Source organism: Arachis hypogaea, chromosome 4, assembly GCF_003086295.3.
Source record: "Arachis hypogaea cultivar Tifrunner chromosome 4, arahy.Tifrunner.gnm2.J5K5, whole genome shotgun sequence".
Lineage (NCBI taxonomy): Eukaryota > Viridiplantae > Streptophyta > Magnoliopsida > Fabales > Fabaceae > Arachis > Arachis hypogaea.
The window spans coordinates 7384633-7404127 of record NC_092039.1 but is presented as its reverse complement, the minus strand read 5'-3'; the positions used below and the strand labels follow the sequence as shown (position 1 = coordinate 7404127).

Here is a 19495-nt window from a genome sequence, read left to right as displayed (position 1 = left end):
CTCCCCACTTTGTTCATGATCATTCAAAATAGCGTTAAAATTGCCAATGGGGCACCATGGCAAATTGGCATCCCTGTCAATACTGTGAAGATTCTCCTAGAGAGATTTCCTGAAACCCCTATTAGGACTCCCATACGCGCCTGTTAGAAATCACTGCACCGAATTTCTATCTTCAATCTTCATGTGAACAAATTAGGAGTTATGATTTAGCACATTCACTTTTCAGAAATTCGAATTCCACATACACCAAATCCCTCCCGATTGCCCTCTAGCCTCCACCACAAAACTACCATCTAACCCAAATCTGTTTCTAACCATTTCTCCCCGAACACCACTGATATGGGTCTCCAGCAGGATGATGAAATTCACATCAAACTCCTTTCTAAGATTTCTAATAAGAGCAGAAAAATTTTACCCGCAGCTCCTCTATAGTTCCAAACTACAATATTCATTAGATACTCAAACAGAGAAGACGGCCCTTAAAAACCCAAGAAAAACTTCAAACAGAAGACTGGCTGTTACCCCCTATAGCCCAGAGGCTTCCGCATAGACCGTAGGTTCCGTTCCTTTGCCTGACACCTTATGTCCATTCTTGGGTATATCTGGTGCCTTGCTTGAAATTCCACTGCCGTCTTCGACCTCTAGACCAATCGGAGGAGTTCCACCATGCTGAGGGACTTGGTTGAAGAAGGAATTATGGCTCACATGGGCCTCAAGAACTTCCTTGGAGCTCTTCACAAATTGATAGTCTCCCCATTGTTGTTTTGTGGCTTCCCTCATTCTATCCATGATTTTCTTTTTCCACGATCCCCCAAGTAAAATTATTAGAAGCGGAGGATGGAACATTTTTTCTACCTTCTAATGAGACCGCTAAGAAGATAGAACCTTTTTCCACCATTTTTTGTTTGGGCTTGAAGCCCTTTTTTTTAGTATAGGCCAAATTTTCAGGGCAGCAACTTTTTTGGTTTCCTGCGTGTAAGAACCTACTTTAGGTTTTCTTATTATCACCTTTGATCTCTTCAAATTTGTTGGGCGCGTTTGGACTTGGTCAGAAGGCCTAATGGTGCTCCCATAGGTCTTTCGAGGACTTATAACTGGAGCTCAGTCAGAGACTTGATCTTTGGGCCCAGCATACTCTGGCCCTTTCTTTAACGGACTTCTCATAGAGGGCTGATCTGGAACGATACTCTGGAGTCCAATATGCATGGCCCCACTTGGTTGAGAACTTTCCTGCATCTCATCATCCCTTTCCTCATATAGCACATTAAACCGAGAATCTCCCCTACTGAACGTGTTCTTCGTAATGTCTTTACTTTCCTTATTAGGAATGACATTAAAGGTCTAATTCCCTTTTGTCTTTTTCATCAGGATTTTCTCTTGTTTCCTTTTAGGATACCTCTTCACCATCATCCAGGGGCCAAAATAAGGAGGATCATGATTTGCCCGTCGCACGATATGCTCATCATTGTGTTCCTGATTTTCTGGAATTTCCTAATTTACCTTTCACGTGATGGCCGCATCCCTTTTCCTTACCATCGTTAATCTCTCCTTTTCTATGGCCACCTCTACCACTGGTTGATTAGCCTTATGCTCGTCATCTTCACTACATTGTTCAAACTTATGACTAGCGATGGCAATTTTTTTCGACGGGGCGGGTATCCACGGGGATTTACCCGCCGGGAGACAGGCTTGGGGGTCATTTTCTCCCTCCGGGAGCGGGGGATGAGTATCTGTTTAATAAACGGGGCGGGGCAGGGAGAGAAGTACCCGGTCCGTGATACCCGCAAAATATCCGTGTAGCTGAAATTACATAAATGTCCACACACACACACACACACACACACACACACACACACACACTCTCATCAGTTCACTTTCACTCTCACATCCCAACCTAAATCGTGTCTCAAGTATCACCCTCTCTGTCTTTCTTCCTCCTCTTTCCTCCTTTGCCGCTGCTCACCTACTTCCTCTTACTGAGTCGCCGGTGTCGCTCCGTGCTTGCGTGTCACAACGTTGGCACCGCTTGCACCTGCATCGCCGCCTGCACTCTGCGAAGATAAAGCTGCTCTAGCCATGCTTCTACTATCACCAACATATTTAGATCTATCATCACCAACTATGCTTATGCGTCCATCTTCTTCAAGTCTGCCAATCTACCATCATCAATAGCCAATAAGTTGTTTGCATTCTTTTAATTATATAATCATTCAAAAAATTTTGAATTTTTCTCCAATAATCATCGTCATCATCATCTATGACATATATGTCAATATTATTTTGATTTAAACATATTATTAATGTTTGATTTATATATATATATATATATATATATATATATATATATATATATATATATATATATATATATATATATCTTTTGCGTAGCTTTTATGAATATAATATATGAATATGTTTGATTTTATTATACTGTGAATTGTATTTTGTTGGAAGATGATTTCGAATGGATGGAAATTAGAAACCAATATGATTTAATTATGATGTAATTTAAATTATTTGATTGTTCTATATAATTGTATTATTTCTATTCATAGATTGAAATTGGATTAAAATTTTTATTCAAAAATCTGTGGATAATCCGCAAAGACTCCGATCTCCGACGGATACGGAATCCCCATCATCCGTCGTGAAAACGGGACGAGAACAGGGACGAATTATAAGTGGCGAGAACGGAGACATGTCTCCGCCTCCATAGAGATTCATTGCTATCTCTAGTTATGACCATATTTTTCACAGAAAAAACATGCAAAATTACCTTCATACTCAATATTAAAAGTGCTTCCCAAGAGAGATTCTAAAAACTAATTTCTTAAACAGATCAATCTCGACACAAATTATCGCAAATTTCCCTTTTGAATGTATAAAAATAACTCGATCAATTTTCAACATATTTCCAATGGCAGACCCAACCTTCCTCAAGAAACGGGATTTCAATCAAAAGGTTGGGAATGCGGCTCCATACTACAATCTTTTTCACATAGTTCTCCACCGCTAGAAAAAAACAGTTTCCATCTTGAAACAATTAAATAATGTCCTGCGATCATCTATGATCCTTTCACAAGCGTATGAAAGTAATCTCTATCCATATCAATAACACTAATCCTCTCTTTATGTGGCCACTCTCAATGAAGAGGCTGTTCGATGAAGTCAAGGGCTACTCTCTTTCCTAGCATTCCTTTTATTCAGGAACCGCCTTGCCCTTGTCCTATTTTAAAATGATCAAGATCGGGTCGGTGTTTCCACTTTATTTAACCCCAATTGGTTCAAGAGGAGAGGAAGCCAAGAGAGTAAGAAACTAAGAACCAAGAAAGAAGCCATGAACGTGGGACTCGCTATCTCTGACATGCATACCCCTTCCACCATCCGCTTTCTTTCACCATCTTCTTCCCCTTATCACTCCCTTTTTCCCCTTTACCTTCCCAATAACCACCACCCACGATTTCGCGCCAAATCCTCCCTCGTAATTGAGAAGCAGGACCCACCCACCCTCTCCGTCGTTCAAGCTCCCGCACTGTCCTTGCCGGAACCGGTCTCTCGCCGTCTCATCCTCCTTCGCCATGCCAGGAGTTCCCGTGAAAATCGCTCACTCCGTGGTAACCACACCATTCATGCAACCCAGCCTCCGAAATATAAAGAAAAATTAAAAATTAAAAGATTCGAACAAGTCCCAAAATTCACTCTTTTTTTGAAGCGTTTTTCCTTTTATTAGCTCAAAGTTTTAAACTTTGCATGTTTTCGTGAAGTGGGGGAAGTTCCCATTTAAGAACTGGTATGGAGATGGAAGAAGATTTGTACTGATTCTAGGTTGTAAGAAACGGTGGGGTTCACTGCTTTGTTCAATTTTCAAGCTTTCTTGTAGTTTAAAGTTTCAAACTTTATGGTTTTGTAAAGAGGTGTGGGACATTCCCACTTAAGAATTTGCATCGAAATGACAAAAATTGGGGTTGATTATAGATGAAAGAAATGGTGGGTTTTCTATAATTTGTGCATTTTCAGGTTCCACACTTTTTAGTACCCATGTGAATGATGTATTGTTATGTGATACTTTGTTATGTGAACATGTTCTAAGTGTGAAGATGGTTTTTCTGCAGATCATGACCGGCCTCTGAGTAAATCTGGCCGTGTGGATGCTGTCAAAGTTTCTCTAAAGCTCCAAGAGTTGGGATGGATTCCTGAACTTATCTTGTGTAGGTTAGGATTGATTTCGTGGCACATTGTTCTTACGAATTGAATTGATTTGACTGTTTAAGAGGTGAGGTATGTGATATGAGCATACCTATTAGATATCAATTGGCAGTTCCTTAGATACTAGTTATAAAGGCTCATACTTTTTTCTTTTCAAATCTATATTATGATTTCAGTTTCTTATCTATATACCCTTAGTGTGTCTAAGACGGTGTCTAAAGATGATGTATAAAATTCATTTCCCTTTTAAGGACCTTATTGCGTTAAAACAGCTTTATGTTAGCAAGGATTTTTGAGGTTTTGTATTGATTTTTGATTTTGTGCTGTGGCAGTGATGCGGCACGGACTAAGGAGACACTCAAAATAATGCAGGAGCAAGTGCAGGAACTGGTGGAAGCCGAGATTCATTTTTTTCCTAGTTTCTATTCGATTGCAGCCATGGATGGACAGACAGCAGAGCACCTTCAAAAGATTATTTGTAGATATTCAAAGGATGAGATTCTTACTGTCATGTGAGTATCGGCAAATTTCAGCCTTTTCAGGGTGATATCTATAACTTATTCGTGCCTTATTGTCAAGGTAGAGGCTGATGATTCTGTCCTCATCAGAATTATGCCTCTCATCTCTTTGTTGCTTGTACACGAACAATTTACAGACACAAACGACGCTGATATAGCTATTACAGTATCAATGTTTCAGATGATGTTATACTAAATGCATTTACTACAATTGAGAAAACACATTTTGGCCCCAAACATGGATAGCCAGTGGGATCCACATTTCAATTTTTACACTTTCTAAACTTTTTATGTTGAGAGTTTCCAACTTTTCATGCTGTGGATTGAAATGCATGTTGTTTCACTCAAGATGACGATTGAGTTTTGTCTGAAATTCTCCATGTGCAGCATGTGGTGGTTTCCAAGAATTGTCTAGGAGCCCTTATTCGTGCTAATATCTTTTCATTCGCATTTTGAGAAACTAAGTTTGATAGTTGGAAAGTACTCTTCACAGGATCTGATTGATATTTAATCATTTGCTGGTATTCAGGTGCATGGGACATAATAGGGGGTGGGAAGAGGCGGCCTCGATGTTTTCTGGGGCCTCTATAGAATTGAAAACATGCAATGCTGCACTGCTGGAAGCTGCTGGAAAATCTTGGGAAGAGGTTAGCTTTTGTTACCTTGCACAATTGACTACTGTATATTTTCATTCAAGACTATTGGCTTTCTCTATATGTTTATTATGTGTTATATATTGTTAAGTTTAGATGTTCTACTGACATATTTTATGGATCTAGTGCAACAATTAACTTTAAAATGTTCTTGTAGGAGTTTATGTTTGGTAGGTGGTTATAAATTCTTTTTCCAATGTTAAAGTCTCACGTCGAATACTTGATTAATGAATTGGCAACATTTTTCTGCCACTTTGAATTTTTGTTGCTAATGACCATCACTCCCTGAAAGTTTTATAACCCTTTGTTTCTCCTCAAGGCTACATTTGTTGTATAATTTATCAATGGTGTTGTAGCATATTAGTCTGATTCATGCATGTGTCATGTGTGAATAGAGAATGAGTTCAAATCTTAGTAGTGTTTTATTTGGCCTTTTGGATTTTAACTACTCGATCGAATTAAGGCTTTTGTTTAATATTAATTATTTAGTTTATCCTGACATAATATCTTACAGGCATTTGCTGCGGCGGGATTTGGCGGGTGGAAGCTTCATGGCATAGTAAAGCCAAGTAGCTAGCTAGTTAAGCATTTCCATTGAGAGTTAATGCAAAAAAAGAAAAATTTATGCGCAGAAGTGGAAGTTCGAAGCATCACGAGTTCTTTCTGAAACCGAAAAGCACAGTTTCAGCAGTGCAAAGAGTTGATTATGACTTTAGAAATCATGCTGGAAGGAAAATGGAAAATGAGGGAAAGATTTTCAGTTGCAAATGAGTTGCTTCCAAGATGAGTCAAGATATAAGTATGGCTGAGGATACAGAACACAGAATCTCAGTCCCTTCAAATGCTGCTGCTTAATGTATATAGCATAAAGTTCATTGAAGTGAACTCATGCTGCTTACTGGTTGATTCAAGTTGAACACAACATCAAATAAAAATTGTTATGTAAATTATGTGCTGCCATCATATTATACCTCTTCCCCCTTAGTCCTCATTCTTTAATTAAAGTGAAAGTTTGTTTGATCAAGCCTCAGCTTGAATTCAGTACAAGTCCTTGAAAATAATTGCTTGTGCAGATTTCCCCTTGCATTATAACTTTGATTGTAATTCTACCGACTAAAGAAGAGTTTAGTGGTATGGTGTTCATAAAAAAATGTGCACACCATCAAATCAGAATTTATGTATGTGTTCTTAGGTTGATATTGATTTACTATACAGTGTTACAACGTTTAGAAAATCCACTTTCAAAAGTCAATTTTGATAAAGCTATTTTCGAAAGATAAAATCTTTACCAAACCAAATCTTTATTTGGTTTAAGTGAATTAAATAACTTAAATATTTGTGCAAATATTTTCTTAAGACTAGAGAGAATTCTGTGTATTTTATCCAAATTGAATATTGGATATTGAACCAAAAAAGTTGGAAAAAGAATATCCTTTTCAGCCATGAAACATAAGTTTGGATACAAATTTGCAAACTTTTTTCTCCACCAATGACACAAAGAAGAAACAGAATGTCAGAATCTCAATGAGAACCCAATCAAATTTCAATTTTGTTACGTCTATATCCTTTATAATACATAATTTTTTTTTAATTAAAAACAATTTAAATATATAATTAATTAATAATAATGGTATTTTTATACAGATATCAGGAATGTTTAGTATAGGAATAATATTTTTTTAAAAAATATTTTAAAAAATTTTGACAAAAAAATAAATAAACATTACTTGCAAGAACAGAGAGAGAGAGAGAAAAGAGTCCAAACATTCTCTTCATCCGTCTTTCGTCTTCTCTAAGTTTATCAATCTTGTACGATTTCTTCTACTCAACACCAACACCAACAACAACAACACACTTAGGGTTCTTCCATGGCGTCGCTAGGAACCCCGCTTTCCCAATTTCAATCCCTTTCTTGCACCAAATCCTGCATCCGGCTCCCCTCACCTGCTCTCCCTCTTCAATTCCGACGGAGATCATCGCCGGCGCTCCGGGGCATGCCGATGAAGGCGGTTGTTGTTGTGTCTGCAACGACGGCGGCGGAGACGTCCAACAAGAAGCGGTACCCTGGGGAGTCGAAGGGGTTTGTGGAGGAGATGAGGTTTGTGGCGATGAAGCTACACACGAGGGATCAGGCTAAGGAGGGCGAGAAGCCCGTCACGGAGCCCGAGGAAAAGCCCGTCGCTAAGTGGGAACCAACCGTTGATGGCTACCTTAGGTTCCTTGTTGATAGCAAGTTGGTTTACGACACTCTCGAGAAGATCATCGATGAAGCTCCTTATCCTTCATGTTAGTAACTAACTAACTGAATCTGTTATGCTTACCTAACTTAAGCATCGTTTTGCGTGCGTGGGTTGTTACAATTACACCCATTATCCATACGCATATCTATGAGTAGTTTTCAATGCTCTTGGAGCGCGAATTAAATGTGCTCCTGAAACCAACTTGAGTTTGTCGAGTAGTTAGCTTATTCGTCAGCTTAAGCAAATGTGGGGTTCGAATCCCACCTTTGCATACAGCAGCCTATTGGCCATTGCCAAATTCTTAGATGGAGCCCCAATCCGAGACGGATTAGTCCTTGGCCTGGATTGGGGGATACCGTGAGAAACAAAAAAAAATAGGTGCTCCGGAAGCATGCAATAATTGAGCTTAGGTAAACTTAAATCATATTAATTGGTGACTTAACCGTGAAAATGAGTAAACTTGAGAGATTAATAACCGGGGTGTTTTGTTTGGAGTATCAACAACTAAGGTTTTGGTGTTTCTTGGCATGTATGTAATAATGGCAGTAATAACATATCTCATTCTTAACCTGTAGATGCTGAATTCAGAAATACAGGACTCGAAAGGTCTGCGAGTTTGGCGAAAGATTTGGAGTGGTTTAAGGAGCAAGGCTATACCATTCCTGAACCTTCCTCTCCTGGCCGTAGTTATGCCGAGTATCTTATTGAGTTGTCGCAGAAGGATCCACAGGCTTTCATTTGCCACTTTTACAATATCTACTTTGCCCATACAGCTGGTGGTCGAATGATTGGGAGAAAGGTACCACTCTCAAAGTCTTGTGTGCAAAAAAGGTTAAATCAGATTGTTTGTTAATTGTTAGAGTGCCTGATGATGCATATGTAGCTATCCCAGCTTCGGTTTCTGTCATGTTACATTTTTCCAAGTTGTGTTCTGTTAGTGTTAGTTAAGTGTTAGTAATTTCTGTTAGTAGCAGCTAAAAGTTACTGAAGTGCAGCCTATATATATTCATCTGTATCTTGTAGGCCACAGAAGCCTGATATTCATTTGTTCAGATGCAGATATATTTTGGCGTATATGGGTCTAGCCTATGCTTGATACTAGCTATATAGAGTAGTGGGTGCCCTCCAATATGCCACTACTATGTGTCATAAAATCTTTTAGCATGTTATTTCATTCAAAATTCTATGGAGAATCATTAGAAAGCTATAAAATGCATCCTGAGATATTTGGCTACAACTTTTGCTCATGGTTTACATCAATAAAAGGATGCTTTTCTCAATTTATGGGGGTTTAGTGATGTCAATTGGACTATCGATCTTAATGATATGCACTTCATGTGTCTTGTTTTACCCCAAATTTTATAGAGGCAGAATTATAGGAATCTGGCTTCTATTTCTGTCTTTTCGCTCGCTCAGTAACACCTATCTTCTGTTACAGTTAAGTTAGTTAACTGCTGTTATTGTTAGTAGCTGTTAAAGGCAAGTATACAAGACAGCTTATATTATTGATCTGTGATCTACTGAACTTATGAGATTCATATTACTTTGCAAATCCGTATACTTTGGAAAAATTTAGTCAAGTCCCTGGTCATCATCCTTTTCCATAATCATTCTCTTACCGCATTTTAATTTTAACAGGTTGCTGAAATGTTGTTAAACAAAAAGGAGCTGGAGTTTTATAAATGGGATGGTGACCTTTCCCAGTTGTTGCAGAATGTGAGGGACAAGTTGAATAAAGTTGCCGAAGTATGTTTCTAGGTTTCCCGAACTTTTAACTTGTCATTTGCTTTAGAATCTCTGAGGAATAAGCAATATCTTGATTTCTTTTGTGGCTTTATTTCTAAGGAACAAGTGATATATGTTATAGCTTTAAGATTTTGTGAGATAGCATGATGAATATACTATCGTTTGTTGTTTCACCAGGAATGGACTCGGGAAGAGAAGAACCACTGTCTTGAAGAAACAGAAAAATCGTTCAAGTTCTCAGGAGAGATTCTCCGTTTAATTCTTTCATGATCATGATAATACATGCTCTATTATATGGTTTATTTACAAGCATTAAAGTGCATGGCGCAAGTCAAGAATATTGCAATATGTGTATATATGTTTTAATTTTAAGTTCAAGATGCAATAGACTGAATGTTGATTCCCAGATATAAAAAAGTTAACTTCCTAAACATTTCTTCGGTTCCGAATTTGCATTATTTTTCCAAGGGAAGTGTTCAAGGGGATCAAACCTGTTGGCTACTTTCTGAGTTACTAAGATATATTTGAAGGTTATTGAATCTGTTTGGTGAGAATGGATAGTGTTGCTTCCATTTTGATAATGACACTTTATTTCTATTGAGTTTTACATGAATATGATAACCAATAATATAAAAAAAAAGTCATTATTACAAAGTGACATTATCAAAATAGGAGTAACAATATCCACTCTCCTCAATGATTGGCACAAATAGAAACAAGTACCATTATCAAGAGAAAGAAAAGAGAGTTCTAAGTGGCTAAAAGAACACTAGAGTGACTGAAATTCTGGTTTCTTTTCTTGTATGTTTTCCAATGTAGTGTCCTGAGTGTATGACATAGAAGTTCACCTGAAGTTCATGATATTAGTTGCTTGCAAGTAAAACTGTAAAAGCTTGATTGTAGTTCTAGTGACATGAGCATACTGGTATGTTGTTTGATTATTTCATACAAGAAATGTTTTTTGCACATAACATCCCTGAGATACACTCATCTACCCCTAGATGGGGTGGTGGGACTTGCATTTGGAGTGAGTTTGGATTTCTATTCAATGATTGATAAGAGATAAGATGTTCTATTTTATGTATATTTGTTCTAGTCTTTTATCACTTGTTTTTAATCACAATGCCGAAATTTTCAATTATTTTTGCATAATGGCTCATAGATGGAAAATTTCGCGTTTAGAGCAACCAAAAGTCCAAAACAAAAGAATTATTTTCATGGCTACCTGTAACTTTTGGCTTAATTTAAAGGCTATTCATGTGTTGGATTTGAACTCTGATAGCGAAATGCTTCTAAAAAGTAAAGTATCATTTTTTTCCCTAACGTTTGGGGTAAGTCCCAAAATTGTTCCTAACATTTTAATCGTCCTATTTAAATTCCTAACGTTTTAAAATTGACTCAATGTTGTCTTGCCGTTAGGGATTCGTTAACAGAATTGACGGCGAGACAAAATTGAGACGATTTTAAAACGTTAGGGACTTAAATATGACAAAAATGTTAGGGATAAAAATGATACATAAAAATAAATTTTAATTTAATTTTATCTTTTAATAATATTAATTTTTTACTGTGCATAATATTCAATTATTTTTTAATTACATCTAAATAAATTATACTTAATCACGTTACTTTCATTTTAAATAAATTTATTTTTTTTATAATTTTAAAAAATTTTGATACATTAGAGACAAAAGGTATAATTTATATTTTATTATATATATATATATATATATTATTTTTTTCTTTTCTACAAGTTTATATACTAGTCATTATACAAACATTTCATGATAACTAAAAATCTTTAAGAATAAAATTAAAAAAAAATAATTTATTTAAAATGAAAGTAATATGATTAAGTGTAATTTACTTAGATGTGATTAAAAAATAATTGAATACTATGTATAGTAAAAAATTGATATTATTGAAGGATAAAATTAAAATTTATTTTTATGTATCATTTTTGTCCTCAATGTTTTCGTCCTATTTAAGCTCCTAACGTTTCAAAATCATCTCAATTTTGTCTCGCCGTCAATTCTGTTAACGGATTCTTAACGGCAGGACAACATTGAGGCTATGTTTGGTTAGAAGAAAAGAAATAGAGAGGAAAGAAATAGAAAGGAAAGAAAGAAAAGGAAAGAAATTGAGTGGATTTTTATTTTTTTTAGATGTGTTTGGATGAAAGGAAAATAAGAAGGAAAGAAATGGTATAAAAAGACAATTTTACTCTTATATTATAAAATATATTGAAAAAAAATAAAGGGATAATATTAAAAATAGAGAGAGATAAATAGTTTTCTCTCCATTGTTGGAGGGAAAGAAAATTGGTGAGTCCCACCAATATTTTTCCATTCATTTTCCTTCCTCTCCCATTTCTCTCCTCAACCAAACAAAAGAAAATAACTATTTTCCTTTCAATTTCTTTCCCTTCCTTTTCTTTTCTCCCATTTTTACCTCAAACAAACACACCATGAGTCACAACTTTGGGACTTACCCCCAACGTTGGGGAAAAAACAATACTTTACTCCTTCTAAAATAACAACTTATAAATAATAAATATTAGCTTGAATTACTATTTTAGTATATAAAAATAAAAGTTTAATTTTAATACATTAAGAAGTTTTTATACAATAATGAAATACATTTTTTTTTTACAATTGTGTAAAATTGTTTGACAATGAGTGCACTAAAATTAAATTCTCGAAAATAATGTTGTCACAATTTGTTTTCACGAAAAATATCATCTCATAAGTCATAATTTCCAAAAGATAAATCACTTCTCTAAATGTCAAATAATGAAAAATGGTCATTTTATATTATTACACACCAATTTATTACATTTGTTAAGTGTATGCACTACCATTTGTTCCTGCAACATAAAATGCGTGTTATAACTAACTTAGGTTGGTCGAGTGGTCAACTCACTCGTTTATTTAAGCAAGTGTTGGGTGTTTGAATTTCGTCTTGTGCATGCAGCAATTCATTGGCCAGCAGCAGACCCTTAAATAAAACTCAGATTCGCGACGTATTAGTCCTTGACCTGTCGAGTTGGGGATACCGTGGAAAACCAAAAAAATAAAATAAGATGTGTTATGAAAATTTATCATTAACTGTTAGTCAACGGACGTTGAAGTTTACAATATACAACTTAGAGATTTGTGTAAAAAACCTACCCTAACTAACTAAAAGGTATGTACTGTGTACATCTTATCCCAAATTGAATTTTAGATAATGTACAAAAAAATATTGAAAGAAAAGAATATTAGAATGATCACGCAACTTGTGCATGTGCCTCCTATGAACCTTTCTAAATTAAAGAGAAACATAGGGTGGATAAAACATAAAAGAAATAATTCCCATGCAATTTTGTAAACTTTTTTCAACCAATGACACAAAGATACAGAATCTCACCGTGAATCTAATTTAAAATTATATTTAAAAATTCCCAAAATTAAAAAAAAAATTAACTACTTGTAAAAACAGAAAGAATGAGGAGACGACAAATTTTAAGGTTTTAAAAAAAAATTAAAATCCAGCTGGCTGATTCAGCTGTTGTCTCTGCCCAAACGTTCTCTTCCTCTGTCTTTCATCTCTTTTTCCTTCATTTTCTCATCGTTTTTCAATCTCCTATGATTTCTCTTACTCTGTGAAAATTCAAAGGGACAAAACAAGAACAACACAAAAGCAACAACAAAGGCTCTTCCTTGAAAATTCCATTTGAATTTGGCTTTGTTTAATTTCTTCAAACGCAGCATTGTATTTTGATTCTGCGTCAGGGGAGGGTCCTACATTATCATCATAGATACCCTCTTTTTCATTCTGGTAAAGTTGTTTCCTTTTTCATGTTATCTTTCCATTCCCCAAGTTCCTTGTTCCATTTGTTGCTAAAATGTGATTCATTTGCCATGTGCATTGTTCAAATGTGGCATTTTTATTGTTATCAAAGAAACAAGGTGGGTGGATTTTGAATGTGGGATCTGAATTGGGATGTTAATGCCCAAATTATTGCTTTGTGTGCTTTAACCGTTTATTACTGTATCTATTTGTTTGCTTTAAAAATTGTTTCTCATTTAGGAATTGTTTAACGGAATTCAAGTGTGAAAGGTTTTGACGTTTGAATAAAGTAACTTCATGTTAAGAATTGCAAATTGCTAGCTTAACGGATTTGAAAGGGACAACTTTTTTGTTTAGATTGAAAATTGCTAGCTTATTGCTCCTTTTCTATGGTTTATCTAGATGAAGCCTTTGTAAAGTTTTTGTGCCATTTATTTATTTATTTTACAGGAATTGAACATTTCATGGGTTGTGTTGGAAAAAGGTGTCCTTAATTAATATTTTGCAGCCAAATTTTATGAGCATGTTCTTTCTATCCTGGGAGGATTTTGAGGCTAAGGGGAAGAATGAATGACCTTCTCAGAGACTCCGCTCTACTTGTAATCCCGTGAAGCGGAGCTTCTCTGAGTTACATGCTGAAACAAGATGATTGACCAATTCATCAATTTCGTTATTCGTCCTCCCAGGTATGCGGCCGCTTTGGAATTAGTATATTTAGATTCCAAACTTGTAAAGTATATTGGTTCTGAGTGGCACTGTGTTATGAGTGACTAATTAAGTCTTCAAGCTAAAGAGGTTTTTCTATTCATGGTGATTGAATTTAATTTGAACTGTATTGAATTCAGCTGAACATGTTTCAATCATCTTACAAGAACCACGAGACAATTTTCATCGAAGACTTCAATTATTCTGAAATTAGTCTCTTTTGTGAAACTTATGCAAATGACTAAGGGCACCATTTTTCACTGCTCAATTTTGCATTATTATTTTTCAAGACTGTCGATTATAGTTTCAGTGTATCTGCTTTGCCACATGTGCAGGGCTGAGTATGATCCAGAACAGTACCTGTGGGAAAAGGAATTCACCCTTGCCGGAAGAACATACATAAGGCAGGATTTGGAGGCAAGTATGGACATATTTTGTTGTATACTATTGTTGTCTATTCTTAGAAACTAATTAATGTTTGAAACATTAGATTGAAATCTTAGTTATCTTATATATTTATTTGTAATCTTGCAGCTAAAGAACTCAAGAGGTTATACCTTGCAGTGTAGCCATTATCTCCCTTCACCATTCCCTGAAAATGCTTCTCTTCCTTGTGTTATATATTGCCATGGAAATAGGTATGTTAATCTTTATGGACACATGACAGCTATTGCAGCTTGAAACAGGTTTTATATGGTTCTGGTTCTGAATGATACATTTGTTCCATTCTCCTTTTTGATATGTGTATTTGTGTACAAATGATGCAGTGGTTGTAGAGCAGATGCCAATGAAGCTGTCGTCGTTCTTCTTCCATCAAATATTACTGTTTTTACTCTCGACTTCTCAGGGTCAGGCTTATCTGAAGGAGATTATGTAAGCCTTGGTTGGCATGAAGTAAGTAACCTCTTAAAGAATATGTTTTATTCGTTGAATTGGTTTGAATCCATTTACATTAGCTTCTGCATATTACATACTCTATGAAACTAACAATACAACACATTTATAAAGACCCTCATGATCAATTTTGCGGTTTTAATTTTGCTTTATTTTTTATTTTATTTTTTTGTGTGTCAATTTTGATGTTTACTCTTGATCTGTTGTATATGAAAAACTTGTTTTGTTTCTCTTTCCCTTTATGTAGAAAGATGATCTCAAGATGGCAGTGTCATATTTAAGAAGCAACAAGCAAATATCAGGTATAGGTCTCTGGGGACGATCGATGGGTGCCGTTACTAGGTACTACAATTTCCAATCAACTAGTTTGATTTTTGCAAGAATTTCTTGGTCAATTGATTTTAGGCTTGAATGTGCTTTTAGTCTTTATAATATAGGCCATTTCGATTTTGGTTTGTATAAAGTTTTTTGTGTTGGCTGTAATTAGTCTTTATTATCTTTCCTTTTCATTTTTTTTCCTAATCCTTGTCACCATAAATTTTTATCGTCTAAAACATTTAAAAATAGGTATTTATTTCATACTAAAAAAAAGCCTTCAGTTTTTTATCTTTACAAATAACTTTTGAACTCCTTCGGGTATCTATGTTATTAATATCACAAGTACATTAATCTAGATTATAGGAACCAAAAAAATTAATGAGAGAAATCAATGGTATAATTGACTATGCACTTTACTTTGGTGTGAATTGTGATGTAGCATTCTTTATGGAGCTGAAGACCCTTATATTGCTGGAATGGTGTTGGATAGTGCCTTTTCAAACTTGTATACTCTGATGATGGAGCTCGTGGATGTTTATAAAATTCGGCTTCCAAAGTTCACTGTACATTCTCTCTCCCTCATTCTATATTCATAGGACTTAAGATGCTATCTTTCCTTTGTAGTAGCAACTAAAAATGATTAAATGAAGTAGGATCTCCATATTGTGAAGAGTAAGTGAATAAGTGATTAATGCAATACCATAAGTGAATAAGTTTTTGGCAGTAGTATGAAGTAATAAGTGAAGATGCTGTTACAGTTCTGGGTTTATGCATTGGTTTTAAAATGCTTCTGAGTTTCTTATTTTCCTTCCCTCGAAATTTAGAGGATCACTTTGCTGTTTGATTGAAAGGATTGGGAAATAGGATTATTGTTAACTATCTGTGGAGTGGATAGTCTTTCATCTTAGAGGTTTCAATCTACTTTCTTGTCATGGTTGACATTGGTTAGTTTGAATTTTGTGTATGTTCTTTTAATTTTGCTGCATTGGTCCACAATCAGGTTAAAATGGCTGTACAATACATGCGGAGGGTTATCGAAAAGAAGGCGAAGTTTGATATCATGGACCTTAAACTTTTGCCGGTATGTATTAATTTTGAAGCCAAATTTTTGTTTCTTTCTTCTGTTTATTTGATATGTTATGGTGTATTTAGACCAGTTCAAATTTAATAGCATTTATTTTCTGGACAAACATTTTTTTTCGCCAGAGCTATCTCCTTCGTGTCTGTCTTAATTTAATGCTTTTAAAGCTTACAGGTTGCTGCGAAGACATTCATTCCTGCTTTATTTGCACATGCTAACGATGACAAATTTATTCAGCCCCACCACACTGAACTCATCTCCAAAGTTTATGCGGTATTATTTCCAATCTGAGTCAATGTGCTTGTTTAACATAGCCAAAATATCTTACATGATCTCTAAATTTGTAGGGTGATAAAAATGTCATAAGATTTAATGGCGATCACAACTCCTCTCGACCACAGTCCTTTTTTGATTCAGTTGCTGTTTTCTTCTGTAAGGTGCTCCACCCTCCTCCAATTCCTAGAACTCGAAAGGTTGATAAATATTTCAATCTGGGGAGTTTGAGACTTGGTTCTGGTTTGGATGAGGTAATATTAATAAGCATAATGTATAGAATTCTATTTCTTGATGAAATCACTTTGCACCCATAATGCAACTTATGAACCAGAATGATACATCACCAAGCTTCTTGTGCAACTTATGTTATCAGATTTTTAGTTACTAATCTGCTCTTGCTTTTATTGGTAGAGCCTGTTGTATGAGATACTCTCTAGTCTGCGGTCTGCAGCATCAACTACCGATGCTGCAAGTTCATCTTCTTCTGCTCCGAACGCTTCATTTGTAGACTCAGTTGGAGGCCTTCCCTCAGAAGTTGTCCCAGTGACTACAGTAAGATCTCTCCTTCCATCTGCCTATGCTATTTTCCTTTGAAACTTTTATTCTGTTTAATCATCCGTTACCTTTAAGGCCATGATGTAGACTTAAAGGCTATTCGAATAGTTAACGGCCGCACAGTTTGCGTCCTCAATTTGCATAAAACCTTTGTGCTGAGAAATAAGATTGACATAGTTTTCGGTACCACTGACATTTAAGTTTATCTTATGTTGTTTCTATTTTTTATAGAAATATTTTTTTATTTCCTGTAGAAATTGTTTGCTTTCTGCTACTGATGTCTTTAGTGGTTTAAACATGTCAGTTTGCAGATTTAGTCTTTCTTTGAAATGATGTTTAATGATTTTACAGGACGAGCCAGATGTCTTGAACCGAGATTCTTACTCATGTAATAGCTCAACTAGAGAAAGCTGGGGCAGATGTTCCATTATGGGAAACAGCGACGAGGAACCTACTACAGATCATGGAGCTGAGGATAATGCTTCTGAGGTCTGTCTCTATCTCTATTTCTATCTTTGATTTATTCATCAGTTAAGAGCACAAAATTGATTTGAAGATGTGCAATAGTAATGTGGCAGTTACTTGCCTGCTAAGTTATATATCAAAGTGATATGGTAATCCATAAATTGACATTGGTGTTTTGTACTTCGCATGTAAATTATATCGAAATATGCAAGTTATTCTTTACTCCCATGGGAAGCATGAGAGAAATCTTGCCGGACAAGAAAGAAGACGAAAAGAGTCAAAAGGAAAAGAAGAAGAAGAAGAAACCTGATAAAGCAAAGAAGATTAAATCCGACGGGTTAGAAAAGATCGAGTCCCTTAGTCGACGCCTGCGGCGTTGTTGCATGCCAAGGGGATCTTTCCATCAAAGACACCAGTCATCTTGATTAGTCTTGGTTGCTATTGCATCTTGTAATCCATCTTATTGTAAAATTTTTCCACATCAATGTAAAAAATTTTTAACCTGTGGAATCAGCCACTGATGTAATTATCAGGTTAGGCCGCCTACATTATATCCTTTGGGTACGGCCTTTTCCTGGACCCTGCGCTAACATGGAATGCTTATGCACCGGGCTGCCAATGTAAAATGCATTGATATTGTTAGGTAGCCCATGAAATCCAACTTTCTTTGTAGCTTGACTAGTTGGTTATCTTTTAGGAAAATTCAAGAATGTACTACTAAATGAGCAAAAAATAATGCTTTGTAGACTTGGCCCTGATTATACCAATTGTTTATTGAGAGGCTTTGGATGTGACTCATCTCTGTGTTGCATTCTGTAAACTTGGTGCTTCTTGTGTGATTAGATAACATTTCTGACATAAACTATAAGACACTTGAAGTAGCTTGGTAACATTATCCTCTTCCCAAATTCCTAACCAACTGTAATGGATAATGTGACATCTGAAATTTTGAAATGAATTCTTCTTAATGTTTGCATTGACATTACTATCAAAATACAATGCTTCTCACCAGTGATATTACAATGTCTAATTTCTATACTTAAACATCGTTTGACGTTTGGTCTATCTTGTCTCACATATCAAATATTTCTTATATTTAATCTTTAGGGTAAGGACTTTTTATATTTTCTGGATAATGCTTTTTTATCAATTTTTTATTTTATATATAATTAAAACTTGAAAAAACAAAAATGGATAACTTGTTGATGGGAGTAGGGGTAGCAAATGAGTCGAAACTCACCGGTCGACCCGCTTAACCCGCTAAAAAGGCAGGCTGGCCTGGAAAATTGAAATAGCCAAACCTAAAAAGCCTGTCTAACTCGCACCGCCTAATCCGTGGACTTTGGCGAAGCAGGGCAGACTTCCCCGCCGGACCAAGAGTTTTTTTGGTCAAGGCCATTTTTTTACAAATTTTTATGATATTATTGATTTACAAGAGGATGAAGATGATAATTGAAAATATTCTAAGTTATATTTTGAATTATGTTTGATTGATTATAAACTTGAAGTTATTTAATTATATGTTTTAGACAATGTTTGTTTTGCTTTGGACAATGTTAGTTTTATTATTTTGTTTAAAAAAACTTGGTTTATAATTATGTTTATTACATATTTATAATTATAAAGACTTTAATGTTTGTGAATTTAAAAATTATAATGTTTTTATATCTTTAGAAATTATAAATTTATTGAAATGGTTATGAAATTTTATATATTATTTAATATTTAATAAATTATAGAAAAACAAAAAAAGAGATTTGACGGGCTTTGCAGTAGCCCGCCGTCAGGCAGAGCGGAAAGAAAATTTAGAACTGCCTCACTAAGCAAAACGGAGCGGGCTTTTGGCGGGGTGGACTTTCCTGTTTGCCACCCCTAGAGTATGGGAGTGGGAGAGGGAAAAGTTTAAGACAAATAATATTTTTTCCCCTTTTTTTCCATTAACATGAAGTTCTTTCTTTTTCCAAAACTCAGCAGGATTCTAGGGGTGACCCACCATTGTAAGATATT

General features: G+C 35.4%; 3 protein-coding genes across 3 annotated transcripts; all 3 read left to right on the top strand.

Moving 5' to 3' along the window:
- Positions 1 to 2910: 2910 nt before the first annotated feature.
- Positions 2911 to 6324, top strand: LOC112796090 (uncharacterized protein At3g52155, chloroplastic). The gene is made up of 5 exons (XM_025838371.3): positions 2911 to 3614; positions 4113 to 4212; positions 4539 to 4718; positions 5254 to 5371; positions 5892 to 6324. The coding sequence occupies exons 1-5, from the start codon at positions 3338 to 3340 to the stop codon at positions 5952 to 5954; spliced, it is 738 nt and encodes a 245-aa protein (XP_025694156.1). The 5' UTR covers positions 2911 to 3337; the 3' UTR covers positions 5955 to 6324.
- A 123-nt stretch (positions 6325 to 6447) lies between these two features.
- LOC112796089 (heme oxygenase 1, chloroplastic) lies at positions 6448 to 9796 on the top strand. Its single transcript, XM_025838370.3, has 4 exons — positions 6448 to 7663; positions 8193 to 8416; positions 9256 to 9363; positions 9541 to 9796. The coding sequence occupies exons 1-4, from the start codon at positions 7246 to 7248 to the stop codon at positions 9631 to 9633; spliced, it is 843 nt and encodes a 280-aa protein (XP_025694155.1). The 5' UTR covers positions 6448 to 7245; the 3' UTR covers positions 9634 to 9796.
- Positions 9797 to 12895: 3099 nt separating this feature from the next.
- LOC112796088 (uncharacterized) lies at positions 12896 to 18286 on the top strand. Its single transcript, XM_025838369.3, has 13 exons — positions 12896 to 13182; positions 13645 to 13880; positions 14235 to 14316; positions 14434 to 14537; positions 14667 to 14793; positions 15041 to 15135; positions 15551 to 15674; positions 16112 to 16192; positions 16367 to 16465; positions 16540 to 16719; positions 16880 to 17020; positions 17375 to 17512; positions 17701 to 18286. Exons 2-13 carry the CDS (start codon positions 13840 to 13842, stop codon positions 17911 to 17913), a joined length of 1425 nt encoding a protein of 474 aa, XP_025694154.1. The 5' UTR covers positions 12896 to 13182; positions 13645 to 13839; the 3' UTR covers positions 17914 to 18286.
- The last annotated feature ends 1209 nt before the right edge of the window (positions 18287 to 19495 follow it).